The following is a 17608-nucleotide window of genomic DNA, read 5'->3' on the forward strand; positions in this document are numbered from 1 at the left end:
ATATTTATTGGTTACAATTCATAGCTAGTCAAACATAAATGGCAAATGATTAAAGCAACTCATCTCAGAAGTCGTCAGCTTAGGTTAAGCTATATAACCTTCTATAAGTCATAGAAGCTACTTTTATTTAAGAAATCTAATTGTTGGCTACTAGATCGAATTACATTGTCATGTATCATGTAAATCTAGAAACCTATAGTTTTGCATACTAAAACTATTTCTAACAAATCCCATTTATTTTTCTAGCTAAGAAAATATGTATGTCATGTAATAAAATATTTGCTTGAGGAAAAACAAACTAAATAAATACTGTATGTTTTTCTAAGTGTAGGGCTTTTTATAATTTCAAAGATTAAAAATAAATATGGTTTTAAAATAATACAGGCACTGTTTTCCAAAATGCCCCAAGTTTTCCATGGAAGCTTACCAGCCTGGAAGCTCTGACAGACTAAGTTACTAAGATAGGGAGACTTGAGACAGGATAGGGACTCAGACAGGCAGATTCAGCTATGTACTAGAGGAGGGGGTTCATCCTGCGAGGTCTAATATAGCGCCTGCATTGTAAGAGTGGTAAGTACTGGGTCAGAAAGGGAAATCACATAAACTTAGCCAGAAAGGATAACTGAGTATACAGTACTGGAAACATGCTTACTTTAGCACAGAAACTTTCAGTGTACAAGGTGGTTTTTCTGCTTTATTTTATTTGCATTATCTCTATGTAAATCTCCATGAGATCTATGACAGATTTTCTTCTCACAATGTCTTTTTCCCTTCTTGTCTACTTTATGAAACCTTTATATGCATTCCTCAACAAGTATTTGCTGAATCAATAAATGAACCCTTTACGCTTTATATGGCAGGGGGGTAGGGAGTAAAAAGAAACTATGTGAAAATGTTTTTCATAGTGAACAAAAAAATCTCATGACTATAAGTTATCATCATTATGGTAAATCTCATTATAGCATGCCAAAAATACCTGACAAAGGTTCAAAGCCCAAATCACAAATATGCACTATTGCAGATATTAGTTAATCATATCATTCGATTAACATTTAAAAGGCTGACCTGTGCTGCACATTTTGATAGAATATAAGAATACAGCATATACCATTTAAACACTAACTTGGAAAACACAAATGGTTATGTACAAAACACAACAGATGAAGTCCACAGGGATGGCTGTACAATATACTCTGAGAATTAGATGAAAATACACCTTTCACTGGAACCAGCTATAAACAACCCAAAGGAATTTTGTTAACAAGAGAGGAAGGAGGTGTGAACAAATTTAGTGAAGCTCCTCACAAGAATCAGATCTGGATGTAGACGCTTCAGATCTATCACCTCCTTTAATCATCATAACTATGCTTCAAGCTCTAGTGTGTGCCGGAACTAGCTTATACTGGCTCACAATAACGACACATTATATATTGTCCCGACTCTGTATTCAGTGACTTCACACTGGTATCTTTAAATCATTCATTGTGGGAGTATTTACAACATTGAAATCAGCAAAAGGTACAAATTGGGGCTTTTTTTCTCCCAGTCCAAGAGCAAGTTTGTTAATATTTGCTAGCGCATCATGATATGCACTAAGTAGGATAACACAACAATGTTTAGGCTCTAAAATCCATCTAATCCTAAAATTCTATGACTATTGCAGAGCAAATTACCTAGCATTTTTAACTGAATAAACTTCCTTAGTTTTAATGGATGACTTAGACAGTTTTAGGCTGTACACTGGGAGGTTTTTAGTCAAAAATGGTAATTTTTAGTTACACAATTTATTTGTAAAATGAAAAGGTTTTTGTGTTTATATAATGGGCCATGCTTCCTCATTTAATAATGAGAATGTTTTATTATTGAAAGTGTAAAATAGTAATAGTTATTAAGATTTATTTAAATAAGATTTATTTAAGACAACCTATGATTATATCTTTGACCATTCTTTTTCTTTTTTTTAACATCTTTATGTTATGGTTTTCTCAGGGTATATGCCCAGTAGTGGGATTGCTGGGTCGTATGGTAGTTCTATTTTCAGTTGACCATTCTTTATATTGGTATTTTGCAGTGAGGCCCACAGTAATTGAAACTGATGTTTATGTAAACAGCATTGGACCAGTTGATCCCATAAATATGGTGAGTAACGAATATTAAAAATAGGTATCTGGCGTAGAGTTCTGGAGTATATATATACCACAATAATGGAAAGAATACGTGAATAATTTCTGATAACTAATTCTGAATGAGTTCAGGGCAACAGGTGCAATTAGTGATTCGTTGGTTGTGCATAGTCTGACTCCAAGATATAGAGATGACTTTGCAAATGGCAGAGTCATTTTCTGAGATAGGGAATATAGCCATATGTGCCCTCAGATGCTGAAGGCACATTCAGGAGGAACTGTCCAGTAATGATTTGGATTTTAATTTCCAGGAAGAAGTTAGGACTGGAAATAGATGTAAATTGGGGAGGGAAGAGGGACAAGCAGCATAAAATATAGCTTAAAGCCTCAAGAAATGATCCAAGGAAGATGCAGATTAAGAGGAACACAGATCTGAGAATCAGATGGTATTTATAATGAGGTCAATGCATGTAAAATACAGGTGGAAGAAAGAGAAATGCAGAAAAGGGACATACTCAGAAAAGTCAGAGGGCAGGAGAAGAACCAGGGAGAAGATGATATTGTATAATCTGAGGAAGAAAAGAGGATGGAAAAGAAGGAACTAATAATCAGTTGTCAACATACATCAGAATCCAGTGATAAATGGAATAAATTGGGCCCACTGGTGTTGGTTATATGGTACTGGTTATCTCTGCTAGATGAAATTCAGTGGAAAAGTGAAAGAAAGAAAAGAAACAGCTGAATCGTATGTCTCTCCTCCATCCTCAAAATCGGTCTCCTATCCAACTTCTTGTCACAGAGCTAGAAATAAGGGTTCTGCAGTGATAGACAAGCAATCATGTGTGGATTTCAAGGTGATGGTGAGTAAGTGGGAATGCAGGTTAATTTTATGAACTACTATTTTGAGAAATTTGACTTAGAAGAGAATGAGATAAGAGTTTGGTGGTAGAGAGGGAAGAAAGAGAGTAAAAGAGAAATATGAGCAAGAGAGAATATGAGAAAATGTCAAGGAAAGGTCATTTAGGATGGAAAATGGAAAAGTTTGTAACTATGCTTTACCTCTTATACACAGAATAGTTTTCATTACCATTTGAAAGACATAATTAATAACTCCAATATAACCCACAGACATTATTTAAAATAGGATGAAAATGTGCTGTTCCAAACCCTAATGATCCCATTTCTGTGAGTCAAACTACTTGGTCCCATTCAATGAGCTCAATCATGTGTTATGTTCATCTCCTTTGATTTGGCCACCTGTGTTACTCTCTCAGGCTGCCATAACAAAGTGCCAGAGACTGCTGGCTCAAACAACAGAAATTTCAGACATTTATGTCTCCAGTTTTTAAGGACAGAAGTCCAAATCAAGGTGTCAGCAACTTTGCTTTCTTCTCAGGCCTTTCTCCTTGGTTTGCAGATGGCCACCTTCTCACTGTGTCATCACATGGGCTTTCTTCAGTGCATGTGTTTCCCTGGTGCTTTTTGTGTAACCAAATTTTCCCTTCTATAAGGACAGCAGTCAGATTGGATTTGGGTCCACCCTAAAGATCTCATTTTAACTTAATCATCTATTTAACTTTAATCATCTAAATCATCTATTTTAACTTAATCATCATTTTAACTTAATCATCTATTTAAAGGCCCTATCTTCAAATACAGTCACATTCTGAGGTACTGGGGGTTAGGGCTTCAACATATGAATTTTGGGAGGACACCATTTAGCCCATAACATCATGCAAAGATAATTCTCTAACACTTTGATGATTTTTCTCCCTAACTTCATTTATTCATTATTACAACAAATTGTCTCTTTATTACTGAGCTTAACCACTTTATGCCTGAATAACCATTATTATGTACTTGTCTGTGTCTGCTTATTCTTATAGTATTACAGTCATGCTCAGTTTTTCTCTTACTCAATATGATGTTCACATGATTGTCATTAACTTTCACAGCTGCCTATATTGATTACCGTACTGACAGCATTTTGGCCACACCATAATGGACATCTTTGTTGCCTTAGTGCAAATGATATGAACTGGCTTGGGATAAGTTGAATTTGAGAGTCTGAAAATAGGAGCCAACTGCTCCAGGAGGAAGGGCTGGAGCAAATATTTATCAGGGATTAGCTAAACCTCTGAGGAATTGGAAAAACAGTGTTAAAGAAAGAAGGAAAAAGAAACAAATATCAGACCTTGAGGAACATATATTGGGTTGGCCAAAATGTTCATTCGTTTTTTCCTGTAAGATGGCTCTAGTAGCTCTTAGTTGTCTTTAACTTAATTTGAAACAATTTTGTTAGATTGTATTGTGACAACTGTCATATCAGCATGCATTAAAAAAAAAAAAAACTTACCAAACTGAGGAATTTTTGTGTAGCCATTTTAATACTGAAGATGGAAGAAAAAAAGCAACATTTTCAGCATATTACGCTTTATTATTTCAAGAAAGGTAAAAACGCAACTGAAACGCAAAAAAAGATTTGTGCAGTGTATGGAGAAGGTGCTGTGACTGATCAAACCTGTCAGAAGTGGTTTGCGAAGTTTCGTGCTGGAGATTTCTCTCTGGACAATGCCCCACGGTCGGGTAGACCAGTTGAAGTTGATAGGGATCAAATCAAGACATTCATTGAGAACAATCAACGTTATACCACGTGAGAGATAGCTGACATACTCAAAATATCCAAATCAAGCATTGAAAATCATTTGCACCAGCTTGGTTATGTTAATCACTTCGATGTTTGGGTTCCACATAAGTTAAGTAAAAAAACCTTCTTGACCGTATTTCCGCGTGTGATTCTCTACTGAAACGTAATGAAAACATTCCGTTTTAAAAACAAATTGTTGCGGGCGATGAAAAGTGGGTACTGTACAATAATGTGGGACGGAAGAGATCGTGGGGCAAGCGAAATGAACCACCACCAACCACACCAAAGGCCGGTCTTCATCCAAAGAAGGTGATGTGTATATGGTGGGATTGGAAGGGAGTCCTCTAGTATGAGCTCCTTCTGGAAAACCAAACAATTAATTCCAACAAGTACTGCTCCCAATTAGATCAAAGCAGCACTTGATGAAAAGCATCCAGAATTAGTCAACAGAAAATGCATAATCTTCCATCAGGATAACACAAGACCACATGTTTCTTTGATGACCAGGCAAAAACTGTTACAGCTTGGCTGGGAAGTTCTGATTCTTCTGCTGTATTCACCAGAGACTGCACCTTCAGATTTCCATTTATTTCAGTCTTTACAAAATTCTGGAAAAAATTTCAATTCCCTGTAAGACTGTAAAAGGCACCTGGAACAGTTCTTTGCTCAAAAAGATTAAAAGTTTTGGGAAGATGGAATTATGAAGTTGCCTGAAAAATGGCAGAAGGTAGTGGAACAAAAGGGCAAACACGTTGTTCAATAAAGTTCTTGGTGAAAATGAAAAATGTGCCTTTTATTTTTACTTAAAAAACCAAAGGCACTTTTTGGCCAACCCAATATATTTAAGGACCTGAAAGATGAAATTGAGGTAGTAAATTAAACAGGATAGTTGGCAAGAAAATGAAGATAAAGCAAGGGAAGAGAAAGTTTCAAAGAGTGTTTTAGTATTACTTCTACCCCAAACAAATTTGTATACAACCTCTTGGTTTTTGTAAAGATAAAACATTCTATATACCTGTGTGTATTGATTTAACATTATGCAAATATAAGATTTCATAAAGTAATGCCTTACTAAAATGTTAATTTTCTCTTTAAAAAAATCATAAAATATTCAGTCTCTAATTAACCAATACTTAGATAAGCCCATTTGGGCATGTGGAAGTCTAAATTTTCCTGCATTGTATGTTTTATTTGGGGCTTTCGTTTTCAATTTGAATGAATTCATTAAAGAAAAATGTGGTCATTAAAGAAGAAGTAGAATTCAAGACTGAATTAGTGTTCCAGAAATATTTTGACAAGAATGGCTATCAAGAGGCTTCTATGATGATCTTCCTATATAAAAGTTTCATGGTATTAAATATTTAGTTTTCCCAGTGGGGCAAATTACACACTTGTAACCTTGGACAGTGATAGTTTTTTAAAAAGCTAATTAAGTGAAATTACTATTAAAATTGGTGATACTAAAGCACATATAGGAAAAAAAACTGTGGAATATTTGATAGTGTTTATTAAAAGAGAAGCATTGTCATACTAGGGATTAAGGAACAGTTTACAGAGAGGACTATTTTAACTAAACAATGCAGGAAAATTAGAATTCAGTTATTATAAAATGAACAAAATTGCTTTGACTGTGAGTGTAATAAAGCAAGCAGACTTGAGTTTAATTAAGCAAGCAAGTGTTTTTTTCCTCTTTACACAGACAACTTAAGTTACTGATAAGGAACAAAATTAATACATAGGTTTAATGTTTTTATTTTTTCAAATGAGGCAAAATTTTGTTTGGTGCAAAATGGTTGTTTCATTTTAAGCTTGGCTACATAGAATAGTATCTGTAGATTACTGATAAGACTTAAAGCAATATCATTCTACAATAGGATATGTCTTTCTTTTCTTTTCTTTTTAAATCCAGGGTTAGATGAATGGCTTCAATCCTGGTATCACTGTCAAAAATTAGATATTTAATAATTGCATGTTGAAAGAATGAATAAATCAGTCAATAAATAGATCGTTCCTATAATTTCTATTTTGGGAATTTAAGTGCAAAGTGAATAACAGATGCACTAATGAAGATTGAAAAACTAACTTGGAAAGAGGCTGTTCAACTATGCATCTCTAAATAAAACTATCTAAATGTAAACAGAACAGAAATATACAATCAAAACTGAAGGCAAAAAATGTTAATAGAGGTTATTAGACTGGAATTAAAGTATTTTAACCTCTTAATTTTTCAGGTTTTGAGGAGATTATGTATTTTCACTCTTTCAAGTAGATGTCTCAGGATAATTAAACAATTGCACTTATCCTCTGGTAGCAAATACAACATTCAAGGGTTATAGTGATTCTCTGAATCAAGTCAAAATCAATGAAAGCTCCAGAGAATCCAAGATGATATTATAGGTATATAACACAAGGGTAGTAAGTAGAAAACAGTTATAATTGAAAATTCCAGGTATAATTTGGACATGGGTTTACTCATAGGAACTGGTACACCGTTATATAGTCCAATACTTAAGAGGTTATCAATATACGCATTTTGAAAGTGTCAGACCAGAGAGAAAAACAGCTATAAAAAGCTGTTCAAGAACAAGATTCCATTTCATGTCTGTAGGACTTAAGTTTATATCATCCTAACTGCCAGGGTCAGAGGTCACATGGTCTTAGAATATGCTTCCGAAGCTGAATAGATTCTTCCAGCGTGAAATTGCGATTGGTTTTGGTAATGGAGACAGGGCTGAAGAATGAAAACACAGGTTATGAGGAAGGCAACTTAGAAAGGAGCCAGGGCACAAGCTGGGCTAGGCTCCAACGTAACTACCTGCTGGAGATGACAATGCTGGGGAGAGCAGTACACAAATAGGATTAAATTAATTTAGCAAAAGACAAGTTGTTTTCTTTCTGTCCAGTATAGAAATATTTAACAATAATGCCCCTTTTCAGACTCCTTTTACCAGAAAAGGAAAAACCAACTGCTCCCTATAAAAGAAAAAATATTCTTTAAAAGCGTAGATGGAACTATGAAAGCTATAACACTAATCGTTATTGTATGGAAATACAGTATGGGATATGAGAGATTTTCCCAGAAACCAAATTTTGTTCCATCATTCAAATGGAATGGCCAAGCATCAAATGTGTGTATAGGGGGTGAGGTATAGTTAAATAATCTATTTGAGAATGGTGAGAACTGAAGTTTAATATTTTTTTATTTTCCCTTATTTTATCAGACTTGTTTTTGATAATAAACTCCCTAGACATATAACTTGGATTTAAACTTTCTAGATATATTGAGAAAGCTGGTGCTCAGAGAGAACTTTTTTCTCCATGAATTTCTTGCAAGGAGCACATTTCTTCAGCATGGTTCATACAATCGGTGCTAATGTTCATAGGTTCATCTTTCCATCTCTCTTTGTCTCTGTCTCTGCCTTTCTCTCTCTCTCTCTCTCTTCCCTCTCATTCCTCTCCTTCCTTTTCTCTCTTTTTTGTTTCTGCTGCTTCCAGATTTAAGGAAATAAAGCCTCAAGCATAGCTTCTACATATCAAATTAACCGTGTTTTTTCCTCTTACTATATTAACAGGAAACATTCATTCCTTGCCAGCTATATTATTTTTAGGAATTATGAAACAGCAAACACATTAAGTTTATTTGTTTGGTTTGTACAATATTTTAAAGTTTGTTGCCATAGTTTTAATTTCTTTTCTTTTGCATATTATGTTAAGATTTATTGTTTTCATTAAATACTCTAAAACCTCTTTCTTTTCACAGGCTTTATTTTAAAATAAAATAGAATTTAGGTAAGTTTTGATTCAACACTAGCAGAGATAAAATTAACAATTATAAATAAATGTTATTTTCAACTCTGTGCTTCTTTGATCCAGAATGCTCACTTGCCCCATGAATAGGAAGTTAAAGCTCTTAGAATAAAGAAATTAAAATAACCTCTGAACCTCCAAAAATTATTAAAATAATTTTACTATTTCTTGAGTTGAAAAAAACACATTTAAATTTTTATTTTATGGTCTTATTTGTCTTTTATTTATGTAAGACTTGTATTGTGAAAGTTGGTACATTGGCTACTAGTTAGAATATATATGGCCTCTTTCCTTTGGAGAAGTATAAAACCTAGTGGGGAAGACGTTTAAAAAATAACAAGTTAGATCGATACAGAAGAGGAAGGGCCAGAAAAATTCTGTGTATGAACCCATACATATTTTAAGTTGCAAATGGTGACCCTATGCTATTTTTTTTCTAAAAATCTTTCATTAAAATAGGATTTTTTCCTTATTTTAAAAGAAATACATGACAAATATTGGAAAATTAGAAATTCCATTTAGGCAAAAGAAAAAATTAATATTCTAGATTATGATTATCCAGTGGTCACTATTGTTAACTACCATTTTAATAACTTCATGTACATAGTTTTCCCAAATGTTATACTATTAATATTATACATATTTTTATAACATTGTCTTTCTACTTATTATATCATGACTGTTATTCCACTTAATTACTTTTTAAAAATATCATTAAATGTTGCATGATATTAGGGGATGTATTTGTACCATAATCTATCTAATAATCCATTATCTAACATCTTGGTCAGATTTTGGAGGAGTCTATATTGAACTCTTCTTTAATGATCTGCCTCCCGGGTTAGTTACAATTTTGAGTCCTTCATGAATTGGTAAATAGAGAATGTTGTAGAATGGGCCTGTACTGCTTGGTAGTTCTGGCCTCAGGCTAGGATTAGGGAGAAAGTTCTGCCAGAATAAGGACCTAATCATACATGTGATTAAAAGGTAGGTAGCCTTGCTTCCTGCCTAGCTGATTCAAGGCACTATTTCATTTGTCAAATGTTATAGATGATATAACTATATCTTATGAGTATACATTTTTCACCTTTTTGTTTAAAATCAAATTATTTGAGTTATATGGTACCTACCAATGGCTTTCAATGATAAACTCAAAGTTATTAGGCAACCGCTTTGATTGCTTCACTTCTTAATAGAAAATTTATTTACACGAGGAGAATGACAAACGTTAATACGTTGCTAATAATACTCTTAAAAAAAAAAAAGAAAAACAATGAATATCTAAGTAAAAGCAGTTTAGCACATATGGTGATAATTAACATGGCCTAAGATAACTTCAGAGGGATAATATTTCACCATTTTTGAAGATTACATTTAAAATTCTGTTGCGGTACATTTATTAGTTGAATGTTAAAGTTTTCTTAAATACACACACACATAAACACATGTTCTCATAGTGTTTATATATAGAAATTACATTTAAAGAGATGACAGGTTATACTGTACAGTTTGAGGAATTCTGTACAAATCTCATCTGTGGATTTCTCTCTCTCTCTCTCTAACTCTCTTTATTTCTTTTACTTTTACCTTTATTTGGTCAGAAACCTAGTTATTGGATATAAATGCCTTGAGGAAGTGATAGAATTTTAAGTTGAAATTTTCCAAACTTTTAGAAACCCAAACTGCATTTAAGAAAAATGCAGTTTTTCAGTATTGCTTTGTGAGATTCTGATTCAGTAATCTGGGATGGGAACCTAGAATCAGAATTTTGAAAATGCTCTTTGGGGACTTCTGGTCAACCAGTTTTGGCAGCCACTGGCTTGAGCCATTTTCAACTACAAATTTAGCAGGAATTAGGTGGGATTAAATTAAAATAACAAAGATGCCTATAGATCAGAAGTATTTTTATGAGAATGGGTCACTGGACAACACCATGTCCATTGTAGCCTTTATTCTTGTTTATGTTTAGAACAAGATCACCAAACCTTAGAGATGGGAAAGATCAGAATGATAATTTCACGTAGTGCCCTGATTTTTCCAGTGAGAGAGAGTAAAGGACTTGGTCAGCACCCTACTCTAAGAAGTCACATAACTGGGACTCTGACATGATTTCCTGACTCCACCCAACCAGTAATTCTTTAGATTACATCATAACGTCTCACTACACACACTAACTACAACACACTTTTGATGTATAAGTATTAGTCATTGTTTACCTGAAAAGTATTTACAATTATGTATACAATTAAAGACAATGCCCTACCTCCTACTCAGTTGTGTTATTTTTATATTTGTTTCAGCCCAAAGGCTTTAAATAATATACTAAAGTTTTAGGTTTTAGATTGGCAATGAATTTGAACTCACATCAGTTACCCTGCAGTTTAATTAAAATCTGAAGTAGAGAAAACTTGTTAAATGTCTCCACTTTTAACATCTTGCTATAATGGAAATCATGACAAATCTCTATAATGGAAATTGTGCAAATCCTGCCACAGGCTTTGGCTTATCTGGGTAGAGCACTCAGCTTTGTGATATGCACAACTTGATCTAACCTACCGAAGTAAACGTCGGAAGCCAGCACTTCCAATAATAGTGTGAAAAATGCCATCCTAGTAGCATACTGATATGTCAGAAAATCCTCTGATTCTATTTTTGTGTTAGGATTTGAACTTGTAACAAAGAGTGGACCACAAAATTAACTTACATTTTAGAGATAAAGATCTCTCTTTAATTTTAGTATTCAGCTGTGTTTGAAAGTCAGTTCAGGTTAAATACAACTTCTGTCATGAAGTCTTTCTTAATTTCCCATAGCTGAAAATGATCTCTATTGTTTCTATTTCTGTCTCTAACTCTATCTCCCCTAAGCATTATTAATTTCCAATTTTATTATTTATATATTCATAACAGGAAGTCTTCATGTTCATCTTTGTAAACTGAGAACAATACAGAAGTAACTCGAACACTGAAAAATATTTGTTAAAAAGTTAAGTGATGAATGCACATGGTGTTATGTACCTTTGGAAATCTAAATTTAGAGACATAAAAATAGAACCCAAAGGGTTGATAACTGAACTCAGGATTTATGTCTGCTTTTGTAATATCTCTCAATGTACTACTGACTGATTTCAATGATTTAAGTACCTGACATAACCTCCTTCCTTATTTCTTTTTCATTTGAAAAAATAGAATAACACCAAGTTATTTTACTTATCTTGTGATAGTATCAAGAAGTTGGTGCTTTTACAATAATTGAGCAAAGTGGGGCAGAATCCTATGAAGTTTTATCACTAAAGCTATTTGTGCTGGGGATTAACTACACTTGTACCTTTTCTCTACATGTTTATAGCCTTAGTATCTGGTTTATTGCTAACCATTGGCCCATCATATTTTGGCCGTGTGAATAGATACTTTAGGGAGAGATAATGCCAAGGTGCTAAGATCAGATCAGGATCAACCCAACTTCATGATGTAATTATGCACCTAAATTAATTATTTAGGTCTGTATTTTGAGTGATGCTAATTCCATTACTAAAAAAAAAGTATTAAATTAACCAGTGCTTTTAAATGTTAGACACAGCACATAATTGCAAATCTGACAGTGAAGTAGAAGAATGCACTACATGAACTTTCATCAGTTATGGTTTGACTGATTGAGTTAGAAATCAAGGTGGCTCACTTCTTCACCTTTATTCACTAATGCTATTTTCTGGGCTAACTTGCAAGGAGGCAAAGTTTCATAGTGTACGTTGGATCTCAAATGTTAAATGCACTGTTCCTCATCTCAAAATGTTTATCCTAGAAGCTATTCTACTTGTTCTCAGTGAATGGAAGTTCCTTTTCATGTTTCTTTTGCTTATTTATTATGCAGGTAATTATAACCTCTAAATAGGAACATGAAGTACAAGAACACAGTTTGATTATTTTCTCGAAATTACACTAATACAAATGAGCAAACAAAATAGGATTTTTCAATTATGTATAAAATGGCACAGACTTTAATAACTTTTCATCTCAATGAGGCATTTATTAAGGATTAGTAATTTAAAAGAGCTTGGAAGTATTAGCCTTTGCAAAAAGTTTAGGAAGGGTGGATAATCAAGACAGGCTCTGTATCTTTCTCTTCTTGAACATAGATTGAGGGACTTGTGAGCAGAAAAAAACTTCACATTTTCCCAAAAATCTCTGCTTGGAAGAATTTGGCCCTTTGGAAGTTATAACTCTTCCAACAGTGATTAGCACATTTATAAACAGGTGCGCTAAAGAAGATCCTGCCAGCTGCTAAGCAGGATTCAGATGCTTGCTATATCCCAGCCCTATATGTTAGTTCTCAAGTGTAATCTTTAATGCCTTGTTAGTCAGGAATACTGAAGCCAAGTATACCTACTAAGTAGCTTGAGGTTTCCTCTACCAACCAATGTTGGATCTTTGCCAAGCCATAAACCTGGTGGGTATGTTAGCTTATTCCTTTATCTTAAGCAGTTTCTGCTGTTCAATCCCATACAAAAGTACAGTGTAATTCTGGTGTAGAATGTTGTTTAAATGGCAACCAAGACTATGTGAAGAGGGGGTCATGATGCAATGTTTTTGTGTACAGGGACCTCATGTCTTCACATCTATGCAAAACAATGAACAACACACTGTAGACGTTAAATATACGAATGATCACTAATTACATTATTATATGGGACAAATTATCCATAATACTTTATCTATGCATATTAGTCCCTTTATAAAACATACATTTCATACTCAATTACATAATGTCTAGGCCTGTGTTGGATTTTAAATAATTATTAATATGTATGTGGCTTTCCCAAATTGCAATAGTGTTCATACGAAATAGATAAAATAATGGTGTTTAAAGGTATAAACTTATAAGGAGTATTAACTAATCCATAGAAATCTAATGTACAGTATAATGAACATAGATAATAATATTGTACTATAATTAGATACTGTGATAAATATTACTATAATGGTAATCATATAACAATATATAAATGTACTAAAGTAACCTTAAACTTACACAAAGTTACATGTCAAATTTATTCAATTAAAAAAACCCACCAAAATAGATAAAAGGAGGTTTTCCACTCACTTTACTCTCTGTATTCTAGTCAAGTAAATTGTAATTATAAATATCCTGCCTGGAAATTAGGATTTGATCCAACTTCTCTATTGACAAGTTGACTCCTAATCTGTTTACTTATTATTCTCTCTACCATTTAAACATTTTTTTCATTCATTAGTCAAGCTCCCAATTATAATTCCATTTATTATAAATATTTCTCTCCAGGTAAATTGGACAAGAGCTAGTATTACATCAAGAGTGAGTAACCAATCTCTCCCATCTCAAGTGACTCATGTAAAACTTCATATCTTTCAATTTACTCTCTTCCTCCTCTTTTAATATCAAAGTTACACACACATACATATAATCACTTTCTTTTCTCAGTAGCATGGAATATGCATTCTTATTCATTAATTTTATCAAATAAATTTTAATGCTTATAATATGGTAGATATTCTGTCAGGATATAAAGGTAGATTATACCTAATCACCTACTCCTAAGAATTCTCTCATAACCATGCAATTTCCTACTTACAGTCACTTGATGATTATGGGCAGAGCCTTTGCTCTAATTATGGCATCATCAGGCCTCACTGTGACCACCATTATATGTGGTTGTTAGGTATGTGGATTTGGGATTCAACCTACAGTGTCTCAGTTTTCATATCATCTGCTCTTTGATGTGGGGAGAATTATTTTATTTCTCTATTAATAAATGTTCCTTAAAAATAAAGATTATAGTAGTAATTATTCACAGGGCTGTAGTAAGGATTTAATGACATGACACTTGCAAAACTCAACAGAATACTTGGCATATTATAAGTGCTTAATATGGTGTGTGTGTGTGTGTGTGTGTCTGTGTGTGTGTCTGTGTATGTGTGTGTGTATGATTGCTTTAAAATATTTGAAAACTGTGGATCTAAATAATTGAAATTAATTTTTTGGACAAAGGACAAGATAAGGGTTTTTAGATAATTTGGCGAGTGTTTGCATTTTGATTTTGTAGCTTGTGACTTTTTGTGTGACTTAAGCATTTGTAAATACCACAAAATTTAATATAATTGTTAACATGAAAATGATTGGCCTTTATGTTTAATAACTATATCCTACCTATTATAAAATCTTGAATACAATTTACAAAAAAATATGTAAAGCCACACTGGACAGCAGTAATTACGAGGAATCTTGGATTTTAGTTTACATGACTCATGTAAACAATGAAAAAAAAAAGGTTAACATAATGGCATACTTTTTTTCTACAAAAAAGACTGAGTTTAAGTGCTATTTACTTACAGAAACTTTATAAAAATTCAACCTGAAGAAAATATCTAAAATAGTGGCTTAACTATTATAAGTCATTACTCTTCTTTTTATCTTTTAGGAATACACAATAGATATAATTTTTGCCCAAACCTGGTTTGATAGTCGTCTAAAATTCAATAGTACCATGAAAGTGCTTATGCTTAACAGTAATATGGTTGGAAAAATCTGGATTCCTGACACTTTCTTCAGAAACTCAAGAAAATCTGATGCTCATTGGATAACAACTCCTAATCGTCTTCTTCGAATTTGGAATGATGGACGAGTTCTATATACTCTAAGGTACTACTGTTTAAAAAAACTTGTAGTTGCTCTAATTTATTTTCCATACTAATATTTGATCAACTCATAAATTTCCATTTTTCAAACTTGCAAAGTAAGAAATATGAAGTTTCTTTTATACACTAAAATCTAAAATGGTGAACTATTATGGAAACACTTGTTTAAGCTCGGAGTTACTAGTATGTGAAAAGGACTGAAAGCAAAGAGGAAAAACTCTTCGATTTCCCCTCTTTGAAGCAGATAGATTGTGGTACAAACATTATGTTTTTTTTAATCTATAGGGCAAGTGATTGACAGAGATTTTTCTCTAGGAGTTCATCCTGCTATAACATTTTAAAATACTCTGATTTTCAGTGGTGTAGTAAAACATCCCTAACATAAGATTAAATGAGGGTCGATGTATAAGATTCAAGTTTATTTAATTCATTGTCTTGAACATATCGACTCATTAAGAATCATCCCTTTAACGGAAAGATGTTTATGGTCAAAAGAAAAAAATTCACCATACTTAACCAGGTACACTCTGTTAATCTGCATGTGTGTGCACGTATATGTGTTTGTTGAGATCCTGAAGTATGAATTTTTAACTGTAAACACAGAGATCATACTTGGGCTAATTATGAGGCATCTTAGTTGGCTGGAGAGAAAAATGTCAAAATTTTCTTATTCATTTATGAATGTTATTATATTACTACTTAAGACTTTGAGACTTCAGAATTATTATTATTTTCTATATCACAGTCCATTATTGTAGGCCAAAATCACGTTTAAAAATTAGACAAAAGATTTTTAATGCCTGAAATTATTTCTCATTATTTAATATTTATTTTTCCATCTAAATAGATTGACAATTAATGCAGAATGTTACCTTCAGCTTCATAACTTTCCTATGGATGAACATTCATGTCCATTGGAATTTTCAAGTTGTAAGTGATAAAATACTTGATTTTTCATAGAATTTTATAGCCTCTGATCCTGTTTATTTAAAAATGTAAAATAAAATGAGATAAACTGCAATTTATACAATTTTCAGAAGTGTGGACTATGTTTAACAGTCTTAGATAAAATTACAAATGACATATTTGTTTTTGGCTTTAAATTTAAAAGTGGCAATAAATCCATAGTAAATATATATATTTTATCATTCTTTACAAATCTTAGTTATATCCATGTCCTTTTCTTATTTTGATTAAATAAGGGACTACTGAAGATAGATTTGTATTCAGATGTTTTTACACTGCCATGAATAAAAAGTTGATTCGAATTTTATTCATCTTTCTAGAGGCCAGATTTAACTTTATTACATTGTACTTTAAAATATATTTAATTGGTCTGGTGAAGAACATTTACTATATGGTAGCAAATATTTGAGAAAACTTTAATGAGTTGGAAAAACCAAGGTATAAATAAATGTATTCAAAAGAATGAATGAAACACAGAGAAATGATTAGAGAGAAATAATTTAGATACAAACACTTAGTATTTTGTTGCAAAGAAATAGTTATAATCTTTCTATACCAATATCAGTTTTGTTTTATATTTACTAACATATTTATCCTCACATATATCTTTATAAACATGTTTTTCTACATAATATATAATTGAGCGTCTTGAAAACCCATAAAATGACTTTAAAAATATTGCTTATGTCTATGAATTGTATAATGCTTTTTCCTTTTTTAAAATTCAATTTTTTTCAGATATCACATTCTAGAATTTATTCACAGTAGATTATAAGTATTTATAAGTATTATCCTGCTTCTTCACTTTAAAAATTCCCATATATCTCTTGCTGTCATTTATTAAGGATTTTCTTGACTTTCTTAATAATTTTAATCTCACTAAAATGTCCTTTTTAATTCATAGTCTCATCTCTCACTGCTCTGATTTTCTAACATTGACTTCTCAATGAATAAAACAGCCAAATAACAGCAAAGACTTGATTAAAAGGAACATTCAAGGACTAGTTGATATGCAAATATTTAAAGATGTAGCAATTACTGTATTCTCCTCTAGATATCATGCCTGAATTCTTGGTGTGATATCTCTTTAGCTTTGATTGTCATTATTGGGAATATCCTATCCCTGTTAGTGCAATTGGGTGTTACTGACATAAATATAATAATCATAGCTATCTTTTTTCAGGCACTCTATAGGGGTCCAGTAGAGGATACAGCCTTCTCCATCTAATATTTCACAACAAATGTATTTGGAAGATTTCATTATGGCTCCCATTTTACAAGTCAACATCATGAGATTTAGAGTGGTTAAGTAACTAGCTCCCTGTTTCTATTTGTGCCCACATTCCTATGTATTATGATTATACTCTATTACTTCTACAATTCCAATGAAAAAGAA

The 17608-nt window shown here is 32.6% G+C and overlaps 1 protein-coding gene across 2 annotated transcripts in view; it reads left to right on the plus strand.

Moving 5' to 3' along the window:
* Positions 1–17608, plus strand: part of GABRG1 (gamma-aminobutyric acid type A receptor subunit gamma1) — a 61596-nt gene that overhangs the window by 28858 nt on the left and 15130 nt on the right. The window contains exons 3-5 of one of the 2 annotated variants that reach the window (XM_068542239.1): positions 2072–2139; positions 15030–15250; positions 16094–16176. In XM_068542239.1, coding sequence (XP_068398340.1) covers positions 2072–2139; positions 15030–15250; positions 16094–16176 — 372 coding nt within the window. Of the gene's footprint in view, positions 1–2071; positions 2140–15029; positions 15251–16093; positions 16177–17608 lie in introns of those variants that run through there. The other variant, XM_068542240.1, reaches the window with a different exon arrangement.

Source organism: Eschrichtius robustus, chromosome 4 (assembly GCF_028021215.1).
Source record: "Eschrichtius robustus isolate mEscRob2 chromosome 4, mEscRob2.pri, whole genome shotgun sequence".
NCBI classification, from domain to species: Eukaryota; Metazoa; Chordata; class Mammalia; order Artiodactyla; family Eschrichtiidae; genus Eschrichtius; species Eschrichtius robustus.